Source organism: Equus caballus, chromosome 22 (genome assembly GCF_041296265.1).
Source record: "Equus caballus isolate H_3958 breed thoroughbred chromosome 22, TB-T2T, whole genome shotgun sequence".
Lineage (NCBI taxonomy): Eukaryota > Metazoa > Chordata > Mammalia > Perissodactyla > Equidae > Equus > Equus caballus.
The window spans coordinates 38,112,949-38,128,811 of NC_091705.1; the positions used below are offsets into that span (position 1 = coordinate 38,112,949).

At 54.6% G+C, this 15,863-nt stretch overlaps 1 protein-coding gene across 3 annotated transcripts in view; it reads right to left on the reverse strand.

Annotated features, from left to right (window-relative positions):
- The window catches only part of PREX1 (phosphatidylinositol-3,4,5-trisphosphate dependent Rac exchange factor 1), a 182,200-nt gene that overhangs the window by 61,871 nt on the left and 104,466 nt on the right, over window positions 1-15,863 (reverse strand). For all 3 annotated transcript variants that reach the window (XM_023626697.2, XM_023626698.2, XM_070246866.1), the window contains exons 6-7: window positions 11,207-11,368; window positions 5,601-5,734 (exon numbers count right to left, since the gene is read on the reverse strand). In XM_023626697.2, the coding sequence (XP_023482465.1) occupies window positions 5,601-5,734; window positions 11,207-11,368 (296 nt within the window). The remainder of the gene's footprint in view (window positions 1-5,600; window positions 5,735-11,206; window positions 11,369-15,863) is intronic.

The window sequence follows — 15,863 nt, forward strand, 5'->3', positions numbered from 1 at the left end:
CTGCAAGTGAGGCCACGGGAAAACAGGCAGAACCAGAGAGGAAGCCAGTGCAGTAACCGAGGTGAGAGGACGACCGTTTGCGCGTGTGTATCTGTATAAGCATATACGTGTGCGTGTGCATATACATATTCTTATAAACTTATTATTAAAACATAAAATCCACACAGAAAAAAATGCCCAAAGAAGTATACAGCTGGATTAACTTTCACAAAGTGAACACACCTGTGTAAACATTTCTGACACCCCAAATGCCCCCCACCATGTCCCACTTCGGGTCACTAACCCCCCAACCCTGCAAGGGGCACCACCTGCTTGTGAACTTCACATCCATGGAGTCACGCAGGGCTATGGGGAGTTGCACAGGGACACTGGGGCTGCTTCCAGGCTGGCGCTGCCGAGCACGTGCTTGCACGGGGCTCATGAGGAACGTCCGTGCACACGTCTTTGGCTTATCTATCCGGGAGCTGAACTGCTGAGCTACGAGGAATGCACACACTTGGCTTTCCTGGATACTGCCAGGCTGTTTTCCAGAATAGCTATACCAATTCTCCCGCCCCCGGCAGAGTAGGAACATTCCAGTTGCTCCACATCCTCTGCAACTGGGGTTTAATCTCCGTTTGGGCCATTCTGGTGGACATCTAGCAGCGTCTCATTAAACATGCCATTTGTATTGCCCTGACGAGCAGCGAGGCTGAGCACCTTTTCATGTTCATTGGCCCTGGTGTCTTCCTGTGTGAAATGACTGTCCTTTGACCCTTTTGCTGTTGGGCTGTCTTTCCTTAATGATTTATAGAAGGAGCTGGCAAACTTTTTCTGAAAAGGGCCAGAAGGTAAACATTTTCAGTTTTGCAGGCCATATGGTCTCTGTCTCAACTACTCAGCTCTGCCTTGTGCCACGACAGCATCCACAGACAACCCAAAAATGAAGCGGTGTGACTGTGTGCCAGTAAAACTTTATTTATAAAAATAGACAGAGGGCCGCATTTGGCTTATGGAACTTCTTCATATATTCTGGATATGAGTCCTTTCTCACTTATATGGATGGCAAAGATCTTCTCCTAGTCTGTAGCTTACCTTTTTACTTTCTTCATTGTGTCTTTTGATGAAGAGCTCTTAATTTTTATGTAGTCTGATGAAGCTATTTTTCCTTTATAATTATACCTTTTTCCTATTTAAGAAATCTTTGCTTACCCCAAGATCATGAAGATAGTCTCCTATGCCTTCTTCAAGAAGCTTTGTTGTTTTACCTTGCACATTTAAATCTATAATCCATCTGAAATTGATTTTTGTTTTGTTTTGTTTCTTTTCTTTTTTTTTTTTTTTTGCTGAGGAAGATTTGCCCTGAACCAACATCTGTGCCAATCTTCCTCTATTTTATATGTGGGTCACCACCACAGCATGGCTGACAAGTGGTGTAGGTCCACACCCAAGATCTGAATCCACAAGCCTGGGCCACCAAAGCAGAGCATGCCAAACTTAACCACTACACCACAGGGCTGGCTCCTGAAGTTGATTTTTGTGTACTGTGTGAGGTAAGGGCCAAGACTCATTTGTCCCCACTGGACATCAAACTAACCAAGCACCATTTCCTGAACTGCACCTGCACTGGCACTTTTGTTGAAATTCAAATGACCACTTACACACGAGTCTACTTCTGGACTCGCTATTCTATTCCACTAATCTGTTTGTCTGTTTTTACCCCAGTACCCCATTGTCTTAACTCCTGCAGCTTTGCAGTAAGCTTGGGTGACAGTAATACACGTCCTCCAGCTTTGTCCTTCTTCAAAATGGTTTTAGCTGTTTCTGTGTTTCCAATGTACATTTTATAGTCATTTACATACACACATACGACCTCTCTCCTGGAATTTCTGTTGGCATTACATTGAGGTTCTGGCCAAAGTCTGATGACAGAATGAAAAGAACTTGCTGACGGAGGGGGCGTGAGGAGGAAGCAGATCAGAATCAAGGACGACAGAGACTCTGGCCCGAGCTCCTGGGTAAAAGGTGGGGCCGTTCACAGGGAAGGAGGAAGACGAGGAGGAAAGGTTTGGAGCAGGAGTTGTAACGATGTTTTAGATACAATTTAAGTGTGAGCTGTGTGTGACGCACCGAGATGAAGATACAAATTTATATTTCTTCCACTTTCCACACCACGTGTGCCAGGCATTATTCTAACCACTTTACATGTTTCATCTTACTTAATCTATAAGATGGGGCTATTCTTATCCCCACTTAACAGATAGGAAAACAGAGGCACAAAAGGCTGACCTAACTTGCCAGGGTCGCACAGCTCAGAAGCAGGGAGGCCTCTATACCCCTAACCACTGCCAGCTCTGCCGCCTCTGACGCTAGGGAGGCAGCTGAGATATGAGACTTAGCTCTTCTGGGCCTCAGCTTCCCCTTCTGAAGAACGGGGAGCTTTTAAAACACTCCGTTCCACTTCTGACAACTAAGGAGCCTCAACTTTCGAATTAGACCAGAAACACTGAGTCAGGGACCTTCCCTGACCCCCGTCCCAGACGGGCGGTGCCCTGCATGACCCAGGCCAGGACAAAACAGTCAGCAGACACCTAGCAGCGACAGGCGTTCCCCGCGACCACATCAGAGTGAGGCCCGGAGTTCCACCCACTGTGGCTCAGTCCCTCTGGGACATCTGGGAGCCCAGCCCCCTGGCTCCTAAGCCAGAGGCAGGAATGCCGGCCGCCTGCCAGCTTCTCTCAGGACACAGATGTCCCCACTCCCTCCAGCCAGCCCAGCACACTTGCAGAACTGAGGCAGGGAATGGCCCTACACGGGCTCGAGGCGGCCACAGGGCAGGCCCTGGAAGGCCCACTTGGAGTGCAGTAGGATCAGAATCAGCAGCTATCGCTCCAACAGAGGTGACCACGCCCGCAGAGGCCAGGCCTGCCCCGGGGGAGCTTGGCCAGCGCTGAGAGCAGGTCATGGAGGCCGGAAGGGACATTCTTTTTCTAAACCCCAGCGTTCTGGGAAAGGGGCCTGCTTCAGACAGCCCGCAGTGGGGGCGGGCAAGGGCAGGAGGTAGACATCGGCAACGGCCTTGGCACTGCCAACGGAGGACTCTCAGGGTGGTCCCAGGGAGAACGGGCAGGAAGCAAGGAGGAAGGAGAAGGGGGCACTGATGGCAGGATAGGAGGACATGAGACAGACGTGCGGACAGACCTCACGGAGTGGGCAGGAATAAAATATCAAATGAGAGAGATGGGAACTGGCCACTGTCAGATGGTCAAAGAGGGAGCCCAAGGCCCAGAACAGGGAGGAAAGAGCAGAGGGGAAGGAGGCTGTGGTTGAAGCGCCTACTATGTGCCAGGGGCTGCACCCATGGGGTCGCGCTGAATAGGAACCCACACGTGTGAAGGTAAGTTAACAGCAACCGTAATGGACGCTACCCCTCATTTTTGTGTACTCGCCACGTGTCAGGCACGCTTAACACACTCATTGCTCACAATGACTCTACGAGGTACACAGAATAAGCCACCCTATTTGATAGACGAGGGAACTGAGGCAAAGTCACAGAGCTAGAGAAATGGCTGAACAGGGGTTCAACTGTGAGGAGGCTGGCTCTACAGGAACCCTACTGTCTGAAGAAGGGGTTTATCATCCCCATTTTACAGAAGAGAAAACTGAGGCACACAGAGCTCAGGCTAGAGGGGAGCACAGTGAGAAGCCCCCATGGGCGCACGGAGCACCCATCACTCATCCTGTGACAAGGTTCCTCATCGCAACCCCAGGAGGCCGGCAGAAACAGACAAGGAGAATAAGGCTCTGGACAGCAAGCGACCTGCCCAGAACCGCAAGGAAGCTGGACGTAATGCTGACAGCAGGGCCCTGGGTCTCAACCTCCCCTCAGCCCTAGCTTTTGCTAGATAAGCAGTGAAGAAGCCTCTGGAAAGCCACTGTTTCATCCCTGAGACAAAGTAACAGCACGGAGAATTCAAAAAGGGCCATACTGGTCGGTTCAGAACATCCTCTGCCTGCAGAGCAAGAAAACTGGGAGGCAGGAGGCTCAGTCCACAAGTCCACCCACCCCCCTCACACCCACTCACACCCCCACCCCCACACCCACTCACGCCCCCACCCCCCTCACACCCACTCATGCCCCCACACCCACACCCACTCACGCCCCCACCCCAACACCCACTCACGCCCCCACCCCTCCCACACCCACTCACGCCCCCACCCCAACACCCACTCACGCCCCCACCCCTCCCACACCGACTCACGCCCCCCACCCCAACACCCACTCACGCCCCCACCCCTCCCACACCCACTCATGCCCCCACACCCACACCCACTCACGCCCCCACCCCTCCCACACCCACTCATGCCCCCACCCCAACACCCACTCATGCCCCCACCCCTCCCACACCCACTCATCTCCCCACCCTTTCACCTCCCAACTTTCCCTCTCTCCAGTCATCCACTGACTCAGTCATCCAATTAACCAAACTTCCAGACCAGAGCCCACCTGCCCCAGTAACTATCAACCAACCACCCATCATTAACACACCACCCAAGTGACCTCATATCCACCAATCTCCAAACCTCCATCACCCACCCTCCTCCCAATTCTGTGATCATCTACCCGTGCACTCAACGAACCACACGTTAAGGCCCCAACTCACTATTCAGCTAAACACACCTCTGCCCGCTCATCATGTCTTCATATCCATTTCTCCAACGACCCAATCATCCATACATTCCCCCAACTTTCTACGCACCCCTCCATCCAGCATCTCCTAAACCTCCAACCATTCAGCTGTTCGCTCATTCACCTACTCACTCCCCCATCCACAGATCTATTCAGACATCCACCCACAATCTCTCTCCTGCCTCCTCCATCCACCATCTGTGCACCTCCCGAACCTCCAGCTACCCATCTATCCCTCCTCCCCTTTGCCCACACACACATCTGTGTCCATCTGCCACTCATCCACCTGCCCATTCATGCCCAGACTCTACAAAGTGCAAGAAGCTCCAGAGAAAGATACAAAGATGATGAAGATACCACCCTCACCCTCAGAGCGCGTAACAGCAGAAGAGGCCCCTCCCTCAAACCCTCTATCTTTGGAATCACGGGCTCTAGATGTCAGAAAGACACCAATCTTCCAAAATCTCCAAACTTCCATGATCACCTGGACCTACAGAGTCCATACGGCAGCCACGGCCATATGCGGCTGCCGGGCACGCCAAACGTGGCCAGCACGAAGTGAGGTGTGCTGTGAGTCTAAGACACACGGCACATTTTGAAGACTTCGTGTAAAACAAAATGGAAAATCTCTTTAATAATTTTTAAAAATTGATTACACATTGAAATGATAATATTTGGGGACATATTGGGATAAATAAAATATATTATTTAGATTCATTTCACGTGTTTATTTGGTTTTTTAACGTGGCTACCAGAAAATTTTAAATAATGTATGTGACTTGCATTATAGTTCTGCTAGACAGTGCTGACCTAGAACAAACCCCTCAACCCGGAAGAGAAAAAGGGGGCCCAGAGAGGAAAGCGACAAGCGAAGGCGTCATGGTGAGACGCTGTCGGAGTTCCCCCCGGTCCCGGCCCCGCAGCCGCCCACCTGGATTTCCGCTTGCAGTAGACGAGGAGGTTGTCGAACAGGAAGAAGGCCCTCTCCTGGATGTTCCCCGCCGAGATCTTCAGCAACGGGCCCTGCAGCAGGAGCTGCGTGCAGATGTCTGTGAGGTTGGAGCCCTGGGAGGGTGACAGGGGGTGTGGTGAATGAGCTGGCAGATCCAGGAGAGCACTCGGGGGCACGCCCTTCCTTCCCAGAGACAGCACCCACCACTGCCCCCCAACACCCCAAAATCTAAATGCACCACCGCAGGCAAATCTGTTGGCAGAGAGAAAATCAATATGATGTGATCGATGGCTTCATCAGCTGAGGGAGCCAGAAGAACACAGGGAGGAGCGTATGGAGAGGACCATGTCCCAGAAGAGGGACTTGGGGCTCAGGGAGGTGAAACGACACCCCGCTCACACGGCCCTAATCTGCATCTGGCTTTGTTCGGGGTTGGTTCTTATTTGGGGTCTGGGTTGGTTTTTTGTTTTGGGGTTTTTTTGCCCACCCCTTCCTCATTACTTTTTTACGTCTTGATTTGTGATTATCTCTCTCCCACAAGAAGGCCACTCCCAGAGGGACAGGAAGCATCACCAAGCAGCTGCCACCGTATTCCCAGCACCTGCCACTCTCTCTGGCACAGAGTAGGCTCGATGAACGACTGAGAACAGGCGACGAGCACAGTGTGAGCACCGTCAGGGGCAGATTCTGAGAGCACTCACTCCGGCTCAGGACGCGAGGGGACACAGGACAGTTCCCAGACTCCACCCGGTGTCCTAAGTGACAGGGGCAGCTGAGACGCTAAGCGTGCGTGAAGCCGGCTGGCCCTCCTCGAGGTTCAGGGTCGCGTGGTCAGGAAAGGCATCGGGGAAGAGTGAAAAGCTGGGAGTTTGGCGCCGCTCAGAAATCAGGCTGCTGCTAAGCACCCACCCCAGTCCTCGCTGCTGCTGCTTGGGCTGGCCTGCTCCGTGCCCACCGCCCGCTGGGCGCAGCACAGCCATCGCCCACCCTCGGGGCCACTCAGGGTCCTGGGAACTCAGCTTCTCTGTCGTCGAGAGCTGCGTAGCCCAGGACAGCAGCACCCGCCCATCACAGAAATCACAGCCTGGACGCTGGCATGCTGTACCATCCGAGCCCGTGGCCCAGCGGCCCAGCGAGGTGGCAAGCCCACTGACCAGGGCTCAGAGCACCCGTGACAGGCGAAGAGCCCCTGGGAGCCCAGTGGCCCTGCCAACACGGCGAGTGTGGCCCCCTGGGTGATGAGGCTCTGCCAGCGTCCACGGGCCAGCTCAGAGCAGACAGCAATCCAGAGGCTCCTCGAGACCACGCGCCCGTCCCTTCCCTCTGCCACAGTGAGGCCCACCCACCAGCCTTCTAGGCTCCAAAGGGGGATTTCAGCTGATTGGACGTGAATCTGGGGCCTGGCCCAGCTGTGGGGCCCAGAGCCCCGAGGCCACACAGGCTGAGGCCTGACCCGTCTGCCAAGGTCAGGGGACTGCAGAGAGGAAGCCCACCAGCCTGGGAAGCTGCTTCTCGGGCCCTGGCTAAGGACCACTGCATCTGAAATGCCAGGGACACTACAGGGGGCTGCCCTTGCCCCCGCCCTGCTGGGAAGCCCAGCCGGCCCTCGGTATCCCCTGAGTTCCTGAACCCGGGTCAAGGGTGGTGCGAGGGGTCAGGTACGCAGGGAAGAGGCTGAGCAGCAGGTCAGGGCTGGAGGCCTCCTGCAGACAGACGGTGCCGACGCAACGGGACTGAAGGAGCAACACTTAGACAAAACGACAAAAGCCGACGTGTACACAGAGCTCACCACACGCCAGCCTCTGTTCTAAGTGTCCCATACAAACTCAGTCCATCCTCACAACTCTCACTTTACACACGAGGAAACTGAGGCACAGAGCGGAAGAGACTTGTTCAAGGTTATAGAGCCAGTCAGTGAGCAAGCCAGCCCTACCGTCCTACCCACTAACCTCTACTACCCTGGGCATCCTCTCAGCAGGCAGCCTGAAGGGGTTTTTATGCAACTGCTGGTCTCTGGAGGGCACAGCCCACTTGCCCTGGAGCACAAGGCCTCCCAGGGAGGGTGCGAAGAGTGTATGAGAACTTCTACTCAGAGTCTGTTTTTTTAACGATTTTATGTCTCCCCACTCCCGCACCCCCCCCCCGACCCCCACGCCCTCATGGGCGAGTGAGCAGTAGATGGCCTTTAGACCAGGGCCTCCAGAGGCACCGAGAGGGGTGCACCCTGCTGCTTTCTCATTAAGGACATGCATTTCTTTCCATGCCCCTGAGCTCACGGGACAGTCGTGGGACTTCACCCGGGGCGTCCCTCTGTAGGAGGTCAGCCCACACGGGGTATGAGCTCCAGCCAAAGCTGCCTGATCTTTCTCATCTACAAAACCTAAGACGGACACCCTGCTTTGCTGCCCGGGTCCTCTGACCCTGAGCCAGTCAAGCACACACTGCACCGGGTGCCTGCAGGCACCCACCCCCAAATCCTCACAGGGCCCAAGAGGGGGACCTGCTCTCATCCAGACTTTTCAGATGAGGAAACTGAGGCAAAGCCCACATCCCACCCCACCCCACCCCACCCCGGAGGGGGGTTGGCTCGCTCACTCACTTCCACCATTGCAACAGACCGCCATTTCCTTGCGCTCAGCAAAATGGATTTATGGATTAACTTATCTGGTTTTAACTAAACCAGTCTCGGACTGGAAAGGACAAGTGGTTTACAAAGGATCAGGCCGAAAAACCACGGAGCAGAGATCAAACTAATGAGGCAAGCCCAAGCCACAGCAAGAAAGTAGCCAAGAAAAGACCTCGCTCCTCCAAAACCGAGGCCCTCGCCAGCCGGATTCCAAGAGATGACAGCCGTCTAATCAGATTGGCAAGAGGTCAGACGAAAGGGTTAGAAGTGACCAGGAGGAGTTCCAGAAACAAAGATTTGCAACCACGGTCACTCACCAGGGGCTCGGCCCTAGCCACACCCTCCCCGGGGCTGTGAGCACTGGGAGCAGGGGGCCATGGAGAGAGCTTTACTGTTAACCGTTACTTTTTCTAGCTAGAACATATTATTTTCACAAGTCACCTTGAGGATCAAACGGTCTTTAAAACCTTTCTACTGCGTGGGAAGCCATTTCACGTTTCCCAAAAAACATTTGTATTCTATGCTTTATCCTCCAAATGACACCAGGAGATAACTTCAGAGATATTATTGCTAAAATTAGACAAGCAGGGAGAAATGGGGCCTAGGGAGCAGGACAAACTTGCCTGAGGCGGGGCAGACTGTACATTGCAGGGCTGGGCCTCAAAGCCAAGTCCCTGGGCCTCAGTTTCCCTCATCTGCAAAATGCGGATAATAACAGTTTCTCTCTTCTAGTGTTAGGAACACGTCATAGGCACTCAATAACTGCCAGTATTTCTTATTCTGGGTCACCTTATTTCCCATGGCACCCAGAAACAGAGATAGAAATAAGGGCCGTTCTCCAAATTACAGATTTTTCAGGGTCAAAAAGGGCCCCAGAAACCCTTAGTTCCTGTTTCCCCGGGCCATGACCAGAAGGAGGCATGTGGAAATCACTTCCGATCGGGCTGCCAAACTGCTTGCTCAACGCCCTCCCCCGGGGCCACGTGAGGACGGTCTCTCCCAGTGGGCTGCCAGAAGACTCTGCCTCCCGGGAAGCTCTGACTCTTCTTTTGTTGACAAGGAAAGTTAAGTAACTTATGCGTCCTGTCCTTTCAACTTTGGCCGCCAGGAAGCTCACAGCCCAAACAGGCAGACGCTCTAACGTGGCCGCTCTTCGCATTGGCACGTTGGTGCGTGTGCTGAAAGGGGACCTGTGACCCACTTCTGGCCAACGAGATGAAAGGGGAAGTCTCTCTGGGCTCCTGGGCCAGGCCTTCCTCCACGAGGGAGGAGAGCTCCCCCTCACGGCCACCGCGCCTGTCTCCTCCCGCTGCGGAGCCCACGATGCCTGGAGCCCCTTCCACCATGGAACCGTGATGGGAAGGCCAAGAGGACCGGGAGGAATCAGATGGGCGCTCTGACGTCCTGAGGGCGAGTTCACAGAGCACCCATCCCACCGACAGACTTGAGGACCGGGCAGTTTTCAGTGGCAGGGAACAGAAACCAAGCTGAGTATTTTGAGCAGAAAGAGAAGAGGGGCTTACTCAATCACTGGAGGGGCTGGGGGAGCCAGGAATCCAGGCCGGGGCTCCCAGAACACCAAGAACACTGCAGAACGGGCCCTCCAGGGGACCACTGCCTACGCCCCGGCTGAGGAAAGACAGAGTGAGACCACCACCTGCACGAGCTGATGCTCCAGGAAAACGCTGCCTGGGCTGCATCCGGGCGCTCAGGAGCTGCCGCCCCAACTGTCAGCTACAAAGCCACCCTTCCTGCTGGATACACACCGTCAACAAGGAAGCGGATGCCCCACGCCCGCCCTCTTGATGCCCAGGAAGCTGGAACCTGAGCCGTCTGCTCATGCTGCCATGGGAAGCCAGACACACCCACAGCCGGGCTTTGCTGCAAAATCTGCACAAGGGTGGGTGGCCTCCGTGCCACCCCCACCTCCCCAGTGTCCAGCAGCTGGATCTGATCGTGGCTGATGACATCCCAGACCCGGGCCACGAGGAAGCCTGAGAAATGGGGCTCCTGGTCCTCCAGCCTCAGCCGGGCAGGAAGGCCCCGTGGAAGGAGGGTGGGTCCACGGCAAGCAGGACACACGATACCCACCCGTTCCCTGAACACAGGCCCCTGCGCTCCGCAGCCAAGCCCTCAACCTCGCGGCAACGTGGTCACCTTTAGGCTTCCCCCACACAGGGAAAAGAAGAGGAAATCTCGAACACAGCGAGCACCAGAAGATCTAAAGGGTCCAAGGCAGATGACTCAGAGAAAAGTCTGCGTCTACGACTCTTTCATCTTCAGTCTTAATCTCCCATTCCAGCTGTATTTACTCGGATATGAATTTTTTTATTTATTCAGATTTTCCCATTTCCTCCTCCGGATTTGCAGGAGAGCTCTCTATATTTAAGGAAGATGGGGAGGTTTAAACAAATACACACAGATGATCTTAAGAATCTGATTTCCTAGTAATCATGCTGATGGTAATATCAGTATTTACCATTTACTGAGTACCTACTATGTGCCAGGTATGGATGAGGAAACTGAGTTCAGAGAAGTTAATACATTTGTCTAAAGTCTTCCAGCCAGGGAGTGTCAAAGCCAGAATTCTGTCCTGGAGTGAACCCATAAACGCTACCCTTGACCCTGGCGTCAAAAGCTCAAAGGCCTGTGGACACCAGGCAGATAGGGCAATATGTGAAGGATAATGATGGGGAGTAATAGGGAGTGGTGGGGACTGAGGAAAAGTGGAGGCTCCAAAGGCTGCTGCATGAATAATGAGGGCCCAGTGTTAGTGATTTTTCAAGAGAAACGTGAAATCTAGACTTTTATGTGGACTTAATTGGAAAATAATTAAAACAATTTTTTTTACAAACACCATGCAGGCCAACAAACCATGCCGCAGGCCAAATCTGGTGCCCAGACGGCAGCCTGCACGCGGGCCGGTCTCCGCCCAGCTCGCCCCTCCACCCGGACGCACCTCCCAGCCTTCGATGTGCGACTGCAGCTGCTCCAGGGCCTCCAGCTTCTCCATCTGCCGCTTGGTCTCGTTGATGTTGGAGCAGACGGTCTTCATGGCCTGCAGCGCGCTCTGCACGGCAGGGTGGTCTGGGTGCTTCCCGGGGGTCCTCTTGGCCAGCTCCTGGGGGAGGGGAGAGGGCAGGAAGGAGACGTCAACCCAGAGGGGGCCAACGCCGCCGCCAGGTCAGCCGGCCCTGAGCCTGTTCTCAGCTCTGCTAAGTACAAACTGCGTGATCTGGGGCTAGGGAACATCACCCATTCATTCATTCATTCATTCATTCAGTAGGTGTCCCCTGAGTACCTCCTCCACGGCAGGCAGTGTTCTAGGGTCTGGGGATAAACTTGTTAATAAAACACCAAAACTCCTCACCTGGGGGATACGACATTCTAGTAAAGGAGATGGCCCAAAATAAAAAAAAAATCAAGGATGCAATACTCTATCAGACAGTGAGAAACACCATGAAGACGAATCAGAGTGAGGCTGGAGGGTCTTGGGAGAGGAGGTATTCTTTCACACGGGGAGGTCAGGGAAGGCCCCCCCAAGGAGGTGACATCTGGACAGAGACTCTGGATAAAGCAGAGGAGGAAGTCCTGTAAAAATCTGGGGAAGGGCATGTCTGGTAGAGGGAACAGCAAATGCAAAGGGTCAGAGGTGGGAGCCCATATGGTGTGTACAAGAAACAGCGAGGAGGGGGCGTGGCTGGAGCGCAGGAAATGAGAGAGAGAAAAAGAAAACAGAGGGAGAGACAGAGATGGGTCGGTGAGGGAGGTGGCCACAGACACCGCCCCTCCCTGGCCCGTTTTCTGTAAACGGGTGTAAGGAGCACCTCGCCTTCACAGGGACGCAGACGGGGCGTATACAGTGGCCAGGGGGGCAGGCTCTTCAACCAGGAGCCCCCCCAACTTTTCACTCTCCTCTCAGTCTCACCACGCGCACAGGCTGGGACACTTTAAAGGTCCAGCCGGTCTCAACCAAAGGGCTTCAGCGCATGGTAGGTGTGATACGAAAGGACCTGAGGAGGGGGTCTCGCTGGGCCTCAGGATGCCAGGGACGACGTCCAGGCCAAACCACTCAACCGGCAGGAGCGTGCCGCAGAGAGAAGCTTGTCTAGTCGTCCGCCCCAGACACGCCCAGCGGCTCCAGGGTCTCTCCATCTCTCTGCTGCCTCGAAAATCTCAGAGGTGACGCTCTGGCTCCGAGCACAGCCACACGTGGCTGCCGGGGCTGGCTCTGGCCCTCGGTAGCTGGGCGACCTTGGGCCAGTCGCCCCCCATGCCCAGCCTCAGTTTCACCATCTGAAAACCAGCGATGAGCAGGATGGTGGTGATGGCAGTTAACTGAGCCTCCACTCTGTGCTTGTGAGGAGGTTCCGTTATCATCCCGTGTAACAGATGAGACTGAGGCACACGGGGACAGGGCCTCCAGGAAGGAGGAGGAGGAACCTGGATTGGACCCGGCTGTCTGGTTCTGCGCACAGACACAGTGAGCGTGACTCAGACACCGCAGGGAAAGTGCCCCCAGCGTACAGCGCGCACTTGGTAAGCACTCCGTCTCGCAGCCGTCATCGCTCTCGCTGCTGTGTGACCACGCGTGTCGGCTGGGACTGCGAGCGGCCACCTGCCCGCGAGGGTGTGATTCTGAGCCCTCCCTGCAGACAACCGGCTTCAGAAACACCCTTCCCCGTTTCCTTCATCTCCACTCCACGGCCCGGGGTCCAGAGGTTCTGCAGCTTCAGGACCCTGAGGGGCTGCTGAGCGCCCGCTGGGGCCCAGGGACCAGACCACAGCCCCGGGCAGCAGGCAGCGGGTGTAGATCAGAGCAGGGGAAGGCCAGCGTGAGCGAGCAGAAGCAGGCCGCCAAGGCTCCGAGAGGAAGCGGGACGAGATGGGCGGGCCCAGGAGGCTTATCTCCACTTGTTCTTCACTCAGCAAACACTGACTGAGCACCGGGTACTGGACAGAGAACAAGGTGGCCCTCAGGGGGCTCACAGTCAAGCGGGAACCGTCAGGAAGTCAACCACGACCACCACCCGCAGTATTAACAGCCAGGACTTGGCGCTGACGCTCTTTTGAGCTCACTCAATCCTCAAATCAACCCTATGAGGCAGCTCTTGTTATATGTTCATCTGACAGATCTGAGAACTGAGGCACAGAGAGGTCAGGTCCTCTGCCCAAGGTCGCACAGCGGATTTGAACCTAACCTGTCTGGCTCCAGAGTTAGTGCTCTGAACTTCTGTACTATCTACAACCTTCCAGACAGTTAAATAAGAATACTTTCCTCTCAAATAAGTCATTTACATTACTTATTGATAAGCGCCAGGTGAAAAATAAGGACGTGGAGGGACACCGAGTGAGGGAGTGTGGCAGTCCGAGAGGGCATCTCTGAGGACACAGCTTCCGGGTGGAGACCTGAATGAAGAGAGCGCATGGGCCATACCAACATCTATGGGAACAGCACCCCAGGCAGGAGAGCACAAGCAAAGGCCCCGAGGCAGCGAGAAACAGAAAGGAGGCCAGTGAGGCTGCAGCAGAGCGAGCGAGAAAGAGGATGGCCCATGAGGTCGGACACATACGCCCAAGCCAGATCACGAGAGGCCACGGTGGGGACTTTGGTTTCCTCCAAGAGCCTGGGGAGGCGATGGGGGCTGTGAGCTGAGGCCCGACACCACTGCATTCCCCTGGAAAGGAGCCTCTGGCTGCCAAGTGGAGGAGCCACTGGAGGGACCGTGGCGTGAATGTAAACGCAGGAAGACCAGCTGGTGGCTACTGCAGACGTCCAGGCAAGAGAGGCTGGAGGCTTGAAGCAGGAGGCTCTGAGCCCCATCCATTCACCCATCCCTCCACGTAATGAGGTCTCCCGTGTACCTGGCCCCACGGGGGGCCCCCTCTTGGTGACACAGATGACGCAGATGCTGCGCAAGCCCTCCTGAAGCCGACAGACTGCTTGTAGGCACATCCACAGACAAGATGACAAGAGAAGACTGGCCTGGGATCAGGACTTCGGCCCAACTCACCGAGGTTCCCCAGCCCCGTGCGCCGTAAGCGAGCGGTTCTGAGCATCCAGCCCTTGTCAGGCCAGCCGAGGCCGAGAGGGGGCGAGTCAGACCCACCACCTGTTTCTGCCCCAGTAAAGGAAGTTTCCACGGCAATGGCAGAGAGACCATACGGCCCGCAGAGCCGAAAATATTTACTATCTGGCATCTTTAAAGGAAAAGTTTGCTAATCCCGGGTCAAAAGCAACAGAACAGATTCTCAGCTGAGCACAGGGCCACCCAGAGTACAGACAGCACTCCCCACCGCCCTGGACGCTGGGTTCTGGTCAACGGGATGTGGGCAGAAGCGATGTGCGCAGCTTCCGTTTTCCTTTCCCTTCTCCTTTCCCTCTTCCCGGGCTGGAATGTGGACACGGTGCAAACCTCTTGAGACCCTGGGGGTGAGGGCCACCTCCCAGGGGTGGCAGAACCTGTGCCTGACAGCGTGAGCCACCACGTTACCGCTGGACGGCCTTGTACAGAAACAAACTCCTATGTTAAACTTACTGTGATTTGGGGTCCCTGTCACTGCAGCTAAAATATATCCTAATACATGTGACAGATGAGGAAGCTGAGGTGGGTCCAGAGGTGAGGTCATTTGCCCACGGTCATGGATTGCTACGTGGCAGGGCCAAAATTCAGACCCACACGGTCGAGGTCCAGAGCCCACATTTCTAACCACTACCCCGGGCTTCTCCAGCCTGTGTCCTGGGAGCCTGCCTCCTCCCACCGCCCCCCGAGAGTGCGAACCCTCACCTCTCTGATTCTTGAAAGTAAAACCTAATGGGCCTGTCACAAGCTGGGGACGCTGCCATCACATCTCAAACCTCTGATCCTCCTCTGATGGGGTCCCTGCAGGGCTGCCAACACCCAGCAGCTGGTGAAAATGAGCAAAAGGTTATTTCCCTTTTCCCTCCGGCTGCCCCACCTCTCCTCCTGCCCTAGGTCAGCATTGGGCATGGAGAATTGAAACTGAGCAAGACCTCCTGGCCATGTCCCCAGCTGGACGAAAACTGAAGGGAAAGTACTGGCTTTGGGGTCTTGGTTCACAAATGAGTGTTGGCTCTGCTCTGCTAAGCCACAAACTGAGAATCCAGTCCTGCCTCTGGGCCTTTGTACTTGCTGTTCCCTTTACTGGCACTTTCTTTCTCCAAATCTTAACAGGACGGGCATAAGGACAGGCATATAGATCAAGGGAAAAGAACTGAGAGTCCAGAAATAAATCCTTACATTTTTGGTCCATTAATTTTCAATCACGGTGCTAAGACAAATAAATAGGGAAACAATAATCCTTTCAACTCATGATGCTGAGACGACTGGGGACCCACATGCAAAAGGATGAAGCTGGACCCCATCCTCAAAAAGTAACTCACAATGCATCACAGACCTAAGTGTAAGAGCTGAAAGGATAAAACTGCTAGAAGAAAATGGAGGAGTAAATCTTCATGACCTCAGCTGAGGCAAAGCCTTCTTAGACAGGACACCAAACGCACAGGCAACTAAAAAAAAACAGAGAAACTGGACTTCACCAAAATTAAAAACGCTGTGCTGCAAAGGACACGATAAAGAAAGTGCAAAGACAAT